This window comes from Nicotiana sylvestris, chromosome 1 (assembly GCF_000393655.2).
Source record: "Nicotiana sylvestris chromosome 1, ASM39365v2, whole genome shotgun sequence".
Classification (NCBI taxonomy): domain Eukaryota; kingdom Viridiplantae; phylum Streptophyta; class Magnoliopsida; order Solanales; family Solanaceae; genus Nicotiana; species Nicotiana sylvestris.
In genome coordinates, this window is record NC_091057.1 from 59,626,136 (window position 1) to 59,636,793 (window position 10,658).

The following is a 10,658-nucleotide window of genomic DNA, read 5'->3' on the forward strand; positions in this document are numbered from 1 at the left end:
GTGCGCGGCCGCGTACTTGGAAGTGTGACCGCGCTCATGGCCGCACACCTCTGGCAGAACTCTGTGTCACTTGCGCGCTGGGGATCGCTCGTGCGTGGTTGCGCACCTGGGTTTTCCTCCTGCTCAACTCCTTTTCCTCCCACTAAGTGCACTATTCGTCAATTGATCCCCTCTGCATCACCTGCACGGAAAGACAACATATTAGACCCAAATTCGACCAAATCTCTATCGAATCAGCCAAAACAAAGACGCAAAATGGGCATAAATAATAAGTAACTTTAAGCTCATCAGAAATTTGTGTACAATTATAATAGTTGTATATATATTTTGTATGCCGTTTCTGCACCCCGACATACAAAATATATACAATTTATTTATATCTTCTTCATCGAGTTTCAATCAGAAATTTTAACCAAAACCACCTCGAATCTTCACCAAATTTCCTCAAAATTGATATATAAACTCCAAAGGATATTCTCAATAACTTGCAATAATGCCCAATTCTAACTAATAACAATTTTGCAAAATTCGATTTTGAGTTCAAAGCTTCTAAGCTTTCTAATGGCTGTCAATGACGTTTAAGCTCATATACACACGGTCTAATTCAGCTTAGTTTCAATTATACCGTCAATTAGTTTCAATTCAGTTCTAAGCGCCTCTCCTGTAAACAATGCCTTGTTTATTCATAAAAAAAACTTATGGTAACCCATGTTGGTGCTTCATGTATGTATTTTATGGCTTTGAGCCACTTGAATCATTTTTCTCTACCATTCTTCAAAGCTCTGAGCATGTTCATCTGCAAAAGCCGAATCAAAAAGGAACTAAGCGAGAAATACAGAGGAAAAATTGAGAAGAATAAAACCTAAAATGGGTAAGATTGGATTCTAATATATTATTTTATATGTTAATAGTAAATTGTATATGCTAATGTAATTAAGTAATAACCTTTCCATTAAGGGTAAATAAGTTTAAAATGTAGTATAAATTCCTTATTTTTGACTTTTTATATTTTTTCAGCAGAAAAAGGAGTTATCGGCCCGATTAAATAGATGAAAAAATATTAAGGGTATTAGTTCATAATCATTAAAGACTAAGGGTGTGTTTGGTATAACGGAAAATATTTTTCACTTTTTTCTTGAAAAACAAATAGTAATCTTATTCATTTTCCAGTGTTTGGTACGCAAATTAAGGAAATGACTTCTCAAGAGTATTCATAAATAATTTAGATATAATAACCATGAAGCCATAAACTTTCAAACCAACAACATTCCGAACCCACATTTTTCATAAATTTTCGAACCGCTAAACTTCGAAACCACGGAATTTCGAACCCGTAAACTTTATAATTTCTAAACCCGTAAACTTCCAAACACATAAACCTCCGAACTAATAATTTTGGAACTTGTAAAATTTTGAACCTTTAAACTGATAAATAAAAAATTAAAATAGAAAAATATAATTAAAAATTATTTTTTCGGGTGGAGGGGGGAGCGGGAGTTGCAGAAAAACAAAAAAAATAAAAATTTAAAATTGCAAAAAAATAATATTAAAAAATAATTTTTTTGCGGGATGGAGGTGAAGTGGAGGGGTAGTAGGGTGGATGGTAATGGAAAAACTGAAATTCGAAAAAAAAAAGCCTTTTTTTGAAGAGAGGGGATGAGGTGGGTTGGTGAGGGTGAGGAAGGTTGAGAATGAGTTTTGGAAAATGTTTTCCCTCCTCTTGATAAAGAAAACATTTTCCTCTAGAGGAAAATGAGTTAATAAGAAAAATATTTTTCAAAACATTTTAGCCAACCAAACGTACAAAAATTGAAAAACATTTTCGTTCGTACCAAACACACCTAAGGATTAAAGCTAAATTTACTTTTTTATTTGCGAATGTTCCATAGTAAAAAAATAACAGACCTCTCTGTCTTTACTATTGAAACCATTCTATTCCTGATTGGCAACCCGGTAAGATCTTCATTGATTTCATGGTCTCCTCTTCCATGATTGTTAAATATTTTTCCTTCTCATTTAATGTGCTTTTTAGCTATAGTTAATCTATTTTTCCTTTGTATCAATTGGTAATTGTTCGACTCAGTATTCTGTGAATCACCCAGTTTTATATTCTTCTCTTCAATATCGATATCCTTCTTTTTTGAGTTTTGAAAAAAGGGAATCGCGAAAAAAAAGTTATAGGGGAAAACATTAATCAATTAGCAGCTGCTAAAACTGAGTCAAAAGAAGATTTTCAACTTCTTTTGGGTGAATGGTTGCGGAGTTTTTGGATATTTGACATTAATATTCCGTGCGGTTGGAGGGGTTGGTTGGTGTGGAGATGTTTGATCAAAATCACCCCAGAAATTTTGGTTTAGTGGACAACTATTATACAAATATGATTTATTTAGCATAATTATTTCAAGAACTCATCAATCAGAACTGCTGCTGCTCTCTAGTTCGGGAGTTGATTCAGGAGATTGATGGATACTGGATAAAGGTTACAATTTCGCATTAATTTGCCACATTTTGTGTTCGACTATTGAGTTGTGGAGTACTCATGGCATTATGAGTCCTCTAACACAGACAAATATTTTTGAATTGGAATGAAATTGGGCCGAATAGATTGGCAATGATGTAAATGATTCATATAGCCAATAAGTTTGGGATTGAAGTGTAATTGGTTCACAAGAGTTTGATCTCATGGCCTTCAAGCCCAACATCTTGGTGAGATGTGCATTGTGAACACAATTTCAGATCGTTAATTCCACATACTTATAAAACCATTCCTTCGAGGATATTAAATGAAAATGGTATTAGGCAAGTTTACACAGTTATGGTGTTTAGCGTGGTTCTGAGCTCATTCATTACATTTCGGCTGCTCTCTAGTTTAAAAGTTGAACCTGTAGTTTTGTGGGTACTGTTAAAGTTGAGTTACATTAATCCCTCTGCCGGAAAAGTTAATGTGCCATCTTGTGCTCAACTTTTAAGTTGTCTCTCTATTTGTCAATTGCAACTGGTAACTAACTGATCAAGAATAGAACTTCACGTCATGAATTCTTACTTATAAAGCCTTTCTAAGAAGTATATCTAACAGAATTGTTATTTGGAATTTGGTTCCAAATTTCTATACATTTTGGAACATAAATAATATGACCTTTACTAAATGATGTAGTGCAACTTGAATGGTGATTGTTCATAGATCAAATGGAGATGTTTTAGTTTTTTTCCCCTAAAACGCCAATGAAAGCTTGTAGGTTTCACAATGCAGGAATTTCTAATCTAAAGTGTTTGAACTATCATCGGAAGAGGGTATTGGAATTTGCAACACTAAGGTCTAATTTTTTTCAAGTGTCTCTTGAATTTCTTCTGTATTCATGTACAGTTACTGATTTACTAGTAACGACTGATATGCCAAATATTCCAGAACCCCTAAATTTTCTGAAAGTTCAAGCTATTTCAAGGAAGCAAACAAGAAATGGATCAAGCTCTGGATTCATATAGGGGGCAAATTGAAGCTCTAATGCGTGCAATGTCCGTAGCAAAAATCATAAGAGAGGATAAGGATCCTTGTATGATTGAAGAGGTACTAAACCATGAATCCTAGCCCTTCTAGTTTTTTTTACCTATCCTTATTAGTTTTCTTGTACTTCTTAGGGTCTCTATTTAGGGTCCTTTGGAGCTGCCAACAGTAAAGATGCACTCAAAAGCTTGAATATAACTCATATTTTGACGATTGCCAGAGATTTAAATCCGTCTTATCCAAATGAATTTGTGTACAAAGTCCTTACTGGTAGGAAGTCTCTAACTTTGTTTGATATTGCTGACTTGCTTTGGATTTGTCTTGAATATATGCACGTGATGAGAAAATCTGCATATCCTTTTTATATAAGTCAATGAATAATGCGCCATCCATCTCTTACGTGGTCTGCTATGTAAAAATATTCAGCAACCACTATACTAAGAAATTAGAAAACAGGAAATACCATACCACACCCTCAGTTGTCCACACTAGTGTTTCTGCTATACCGTGTTTTCCTTCCTGTTACCTGTCTTCTGTTTTTGTTTGTAGTGGTCCTACATACAACAACAACAACATACCCACTGAGATCCCACAAGTGGGGTTTGGGGAGTTGGGGTCTATACAAACCTTACCCTTAGCTTGTGTGAGGTAGAGAGGCTATTTCCAATAGACCCTCGGCTCAAAAAAAGCATTTTGAAAACACGTTTGAAAAATACAAGAGTAAAAAAGTTATGATGAAAATACTTAAGAAAAGCAAAGTATTGACAACAAAAATAATAAAGATAATCAAAGTAAAAGAAACACTAATAGTAACAGATTGAAGAATAAAATAATAACAGAATAATAATAATGAGACGTAGTGGTCCTACATAATGAGTAAGAAAAGATTTCTGCTTAACTATCTAATTTGGAGACGCAAAGAACTCTTGTATTAGCAACATAAAGTACAACTTTTCCTACCAGAGCCTTTTTGGACTGTCTTTTTTACCACTCATACCAACTGCAGTGCAAATTTCTTACTTATGATAATGGCTAGTTATAATTTTGATGCTTTACCTTCATTTCATCTACCTAGTAAAGATTAGAACTATCCAATTTACCTTATCAAAAAAAATAAATTATATATATATATATATATATATATATACACACACATACATAACTTCTTAATTCAGTAAAGATAAACTGAGGCCTTCTGCCTCCATGTTTTCTTAAAAAATTCTCTTTTAATGAGATTGATGAATGATTTATTTGTATTTTCCACTTCTTGCAAATTTGAGACAGTTCACGACAGAGATGATGTAAATATTTCGCATTACTTTGAGGAATGCTTCGATTTCATTGAAAAAGCAAAAGGAAAAATTGAAGAAGCAAAAGGACAGGGTGGCGGTGTGTTGGTGCATTGCTTTGCAGGCAAATCCAGAAGGTGATTTCGAGCATCTTTGCCTGGATCAAAATCATGGTTTCATATGTGGGAAAACAATACAAAAGAGTGGTGTGTAAAACTATACTGGCTCTTAATAAATTTGTACAAGATTTTAAGCCAAAGTAGCTGCTCTCCAGCTTGCTTTGCTACATATAACTAAAAGAAAATTTCATGACTAATCCTAGTAGGTCAAGAATAGAGACCTTGATATCCCATCTTCAGCTTGATACTGTAACTAATGCAGTATTATGGAGCTAGCTTCCAACCACATCTTTCCGTAGATATTTGTATTTTTATTTTTGTTGCTTTGAGAAGGGGGTGGGTTGGACGACATTTATCCTGGATCAGCAAAGTGCCTATGATGTTATTTTCTTCTTTTTTTGACATTTGCATTCACTCTGAAGACCAAAATCTTTAACCTGGATATGTAAGTTTCTCCATGTTCCTTGCGTCTTTCATGTTCTGCTTTGCAAAACTAATGTACATGTGTAAAATTTCCAAGTTAAAACGTTGAAAGAATGACGTGTTATCGTCAATATCTTAATGATACGCTCATTTATGTTTCTTTTGATGGATTTTTGAAGGGTATCTGTGTACCGTTGTTTCTTTGTTGTAGGTGAGACACTCTGCTTACTTTGTCATCTGATCTCTATGAAATCCCTTGTAGCAATAGTAATTTTATCATCATGTCATGCAATACCTTTAGCTTGACTTCTTTATTACAAGTACAAACCAAAAAGGTTTGTGTTTTCTTGTTATGAATTTGGTTACTGGGTTAAATTTTAATATGAAACCTTTTTACCCGTATGTCTTCCTATTCATATTCAGCAATCTGCTTCTTGCCCTCTTTTAGTTGATTTTATGTGGTCTGGATCTTGGGTTGGCTTTAGTAAATTGTTTGTCTGTATAAGACTTGAATCAGCTAGCTTTTTTGTAGTATAACATTTATGTCGTATTAAACTTACCTATTTCCTTCTTATAATATACCATACCCTTTAATCGACATTTCATGAACACCAGTGAAAATTGAAACAAGAAAGAACTTTCTAGAACTTAAAATTTGTCTTGTTTTCTTTTCCTGGTGTTCCTTTTTGTATAGCGAGATCACTTTTTTCTTCAGTATATGTATTTAATTGTCCAATATTTTGTCAAGTAATAACAATTGACAGCTGTTTCTCAGTTCTCATTATCAACAATGTGAAGTGGTGATAAGAGAGAGTCTCGTATGATTCTTTTGTTCTATACTTTTGCAGTGCAACCATAGTCATCGCTTATCTGATGAAAAAGCATGGTGTGAGCCTGTCTGAAGCTTTTCAGCTTGTTAAGAGTAAAAGACCAGTTATTTCTCCCAATGCTGGTTTTATGATTCAGCTGCAAAATTATGATAAAACCCTTAAAGGTACAGCTTTTTGTTCACTTGGTGGTTTTACTCGCATGATCTAAGGTTAACGAGTTTTAGTTATCTCAGTACTGTGATGCCATTATCATGTTGCATCTGTGAGGATTGGTGATAAAAATGAGGATTTGCTATGTTTTTTTGAGAATGGTAACATGTATATATATGTCAAAGGAAGAAGGATTAGCTCTGTTACTTCTGAATTATGTCAAATTGTCATTTATATAGTTGTGAACTGAAATCAAAATACAGCCGGCAGATTTATCAAAACCACATAAAGAAAAAGAAACAAAGTACAGCCGGCAGTTCCCTTGATTGTACCTAGCAAAACAATGTTGCGTTGTTCCAATTTAACAACCACGAGTTTTCCAGACAATCAAATAAACTCCCCAGTGAAACATCCGGTGCTAGGTACTTTTGTTCTGTGAAATCATTAGCTCGATCCAATAACAGTAAATCTCCTAAATCTAAGGCATGCATCATGAGTCACATATACATGCAGCCTTTTCTGGGGTTCATAAAAGAAGGAATGAGTTGGCCCACAGTTCATATTTTGCTGCTTCATCAAATTCAAATGTGCTGTACTTCCTATATACCCTAGATAACCCTGTTAATTTCCGTTGCTGCCATCGCAATCAAACTGAACCACTCTAGTAAATTGACCCCTCAGGTCAAACTTGTCAGTACCTTAATGAATCATGTGACTTTGTAAAGCCCTCATCTTCCATTCTGATGTATTACATAGTAGTTTTGTGAAAGCTCATGTTTCTGTAGCAAGCATATAGATTTTTACTAGGGGATTCTTTCATCACGACAATCTATTAAAGTCTCTTGAAATATATCTTTGAGTTCATTCTTCACCATATTTTCTTTATTTGACAATCTTTGTCTGTTCCAAAAAAATACTAAGGGTTGGTCTTTAGCTGCTCATGTTCCTCCACATTCGTGAGATACTTAGAAGCACATTCTCCTATGAGCTAAAATTGCTATTTGTGGTTTCCTGGTTTTCTTTTTTTCTGGGATAACCGTGGTGTCTGACCCAACTTGCTCGCACCTTGACTAATACTGCGGGGTACCTTCTATCTCCCACCAATACATAATCGGGTAACTCTCTCCACCAAGGCTTGTAAGCTAGTTATTGGCAGGGGAGAATTTAGGGGGGCGGAAGGGGGTTCACCCAAACCCCCTTCGCCGAAAAATTACACTGTATATATGAGGCAAAATCTGTTTTTTATCTCTATATATTAAGTTTTGAATCCCCTTGACACAACCCAAAAGTGTAGCTTAGTGGTAAGTGGTTCAAAACCTTTGTAAGGTCATAAGTTCAATTCTCACTAGCTACAATGTATTTTAACTTTTTTCATTTTGAACCCCCTTAGCAGAGATCCTACCTCTGCCACTGGTTATTGTTATTGTGAATATTGGTTATGATGGACCTATTGCCTGAGACTACGATCACGTTTTTTACAGATGTATTAGGTTTGGTTAATCCCCTACTTGACGACACAAGGGTGAAATCATTGGAGTTGACAAGATCTAGGCATTCTACCTTCTTCTGAAAAATGGACATTCTTCATGCTACATGAGTTTTGCCTAAAGAAGTAGCAGTAGCAGATAACTTGTCTTCTAGGCATAAGTAGGTTGAACGCAGTAGTAAGTCTGCCCAATGGAATGAAGGGACAAATCTGCAGTTCTGGTCTTGATTATGTGATTAGGTAAACAGTTTTTCTGTGGCTAACTTCTTGTTTTTTTGTGGTGGAGAAAAAATATTATTAATCACCACGAACATAATACAATTTGAAACTCCTCATGACTTGCAAATCTATGTATACCTACCAGGTAGGGCTACCAAAAAGACTTCGCAAGTTTTAAAATTACTATATCTGTACATTAAAGTATCCTATCTGTATAAATTTTCTATCCATTCGCTCTATTACTCTGCCTTCTATCCAAAATTGTATGCATTCGTACCTTGCACCCCTATTTGATCTGTTCATAGACTTTCTTAGGTCGAGGGACCCCGTGATGCCATAAGGCTGCATTCCTAGCCTTCCATATATTATGTTATAGATCAGCCTCTCCATCCTCACAAGGTAGGGGTAAGGTCTGCGTACACACTACCCTCCCCAGACCCCACAATGTGGGATAATACTGCGTATGTTGTTGTATCAGTGCAGCCAAGATAGCCATAGCAAAAGCTCTGCACCATTTTCCTTTAAGCAGTCTTGCCACCATATGCAATATCCCTTGGAGGTCTGTTTGTTTTATACCTATCCTCATCCAATTTAGTATTTCCTGCAGACGAGCTCTCGGGAACTGATATTGAAAGAACAAGTGTTCCACAGATTCTGTGTTTCCACCACATATCAGGCAATTACTGTCTTGACTGATCCCTAGTCGAAGCAATATTTCTTTGGTAAGCAATCTTTTGTGCATTGTTAACCAGGAGATTAAACTATGATTTGGGATATTTACCTTGTCTCCATATCCATCTTCTCGAAAGCCAGTCCTCCAGACATCCATTCCTCCATTTGTACTCACTACTGATTGAGTACCTCCTATTCTGTGCAAGCAACCCATTGTTCACATATATGCAGCAAACTTGTCTTTGATGGAGCAGAGTATCTTCCAATACCAACAACAGTCCCGTGGATGAGAGTATTGCCACCAAGCTCTCCCTTTTATGTAGATATGAAACCTATTTGACTCATAGATTGTTAGTCTTTTGTGCTATATTCAAACATATTTACCACAGCAGCCTCATTCCAGATTACGCAGTCAATGATTCCCAGTCCACTTTTCCTCTTAAGTCTAGAAACCAAGTCCCACGACAGTAGGGGGGCTCTGTTAGTAACTGTCTTACCATCCCATAAGGAATTTCGACATATTGCAGCGATACCCTTCAAAACACTCCTACGAAGTATGAAAACGGAAGACCAGTAACTGTGGATATGCAGTAGCACTGAATTGACCAGCTGCACTCTTCCTGCATAGGATAGGTGTCTGGATCCCCAGCCTTGCACTCTTGTTGTAAGCTTATCAATTAGCATCTCACAATCAACTATAAAGATCTTCGTTGATGATATTTGTATACCAAGATCCTAAAAGGTAGTGATACTTTTTGGTACCCTGTCAGTTCACAGAAGTCTGCCACACAGTGAGGCTCCATATTGGCACTGAAGATGTTGGATTTATCTGCATTAGTTCTCAGACCATATGCATTTGAAAAAGTTCTCAGCCTCTCAGCACTACATCACCGACTTAAAATCTCCTTTACAAAACATCATTACATCATGTGCAAAGCATAGGTGGTTTAGATTTGGTCCCCTGCATTTGGTGTGATACCCATATCCTTCCTGGATTGCTACCATGTTCATTATCCTTGTGAAGTATTCCGTGCATATTACAAACAACAAAGGACAAAGGAGAAGTATTCCCTCTTCCTTTTAATGCAAACCGTACAATCCACCATTTAAAGATATGGTGTACTGTGTAGTTGAGATACATGTCATAGTCCATTTGTAAAATTTCATGGGGAAATTAAGTGCATGTAACATCTCCTCCACAAATCCCCGTTCAACTGAGTCATAGGAAAGAGCTTTCCAGAGGTTAATTTTGATCAAACAACTTTTTGTAATCTGCACATATTCAACATTTTCTATCGGAAGATTCTCTCTCATTTTCTTGAATTCATTAGTTAATTTGTTAGTTGGGCTTGCAAATTCATCATTTTACTATGTTTTCAGTTCATTATATTTCTTGCCGTCTTTTCAAAATTGCAGATCTGAGTGCTCCAAATGTACATGAGGAAACTGGGTCATTACTCTCCTAGTCTGATGCAGTTTGATCCATTCTGTAGCCGCCATTAAAGTTACGCTGTGATGAAAAGTACACAGCGCGATATCTTGTTAATTGAATTTAACAGTAAGAATTGTTTGATAAACAATGATAATGAATTGATAATTCCATTGAGAAAGCTACTCTGCCTAGGCATACTGCTTGAAGATATTCTTTCATCATGGAGAATTTTTAAATTTTGTTTATGTTAGCATATATTTCCTTCATATTCTCTATTTATTTTGTTCAGGAATGTCTTTTTCTTAAAATATAAAGGTCAACTTCTTTTAATGCATACGAACAGCACTTGCTCCGATTCTAGTGTTTGCCCCCAAAAAAGGAAGATCTAATTGATACAAATATTAATGTTAAACTCTAATCTTTTCATTCATGCCAAGTCGTTCTACAACGATATACGAAACGGAGCAATTGGTAAACTCCTTCCCCCCCCCCCCCTCGAACCTCACGAACACGAGGGAAGAAAAAAGTGGGTAATT

At 35.8% G+C, this 10,658-nt stretch overlaps 1 protein-coding gene across 5 annotated transcripts; it reads left to right on the forward strand.

The window, feature by feature from the left end:
* Window positions 1-1,865: 1,865 nt before the first annotated feature.
* On the forward strand, window positions 1,866-10,388 carry LOC104214770 (dual specificity protein phosphatase 1-like). Of its 5 annotated transcripts, none has more exons than XR_708003.2 (8): window positions 1,866-1,953; window positions 3,251-3,314; window positions 3,407-3,565; window positions 3,637-3,772; window positions 4,787-4,928; window positions 6,182-6,327; window positions 7,795-8,039; window positions 10,107-10,388. XR_708003.2 is itself a non-coding variant. In XM_009764483.2 (7 exons), the coding sequence occupies exons 3-7, from the start codon at window positions 3,458-3,460 to the stop codon at window positions 10,154-10,156; spliced, it is 582 nt and encodes a 193-aa protein (XP_009762785.1). In that variant the 5' UTR covers window positions 1,866-1,953; window positions 3,251-3,314; window positions 3,407-3,457; the 3' UTR covers window positions 10,157-10,388. The 5 variants fall into 5 exon arrangements, 1 of the variants encoding a protein (XP_009762785.1); XR_708004.1 differs by lacking the exon at window positions 1,866-1,953 and adding an exon at window positions 1,960-2,479; XR_708005.2 differs by lacking the exon at window positions 1,866-1,953 and adding an exon at window positions 2,486-2,706.
* The last annotated feature ends 270 nt before the right edge of the window (window positions 10,389-10,658 follow it).

Excerpts from the sequence above, each read along its gene's own strand:
- LOC104214770 (XM_009764483.2), top strand. The coding sequence starts at position 3,458 with ATGGATCAAGCTCTGGATTCATATAGGGGGCAAATTGAAGCTCTAATG. Across the intron at positions 3,773-4,786 it reads TGTGTACAAAGTCCTTACTG|TTCACGACAGAGATGATGTA; the intron begins GTAGGAAGTCTC and ends AATTTGAGACAG. Across the intron at positions 6,328-10,106 it reads TTATGATAAAACCCTTAAAG|ATCTGAGTGCTCCAAATGTA; the intron begins GTACAGCTTTTT and ends TCAAAATTGCAG.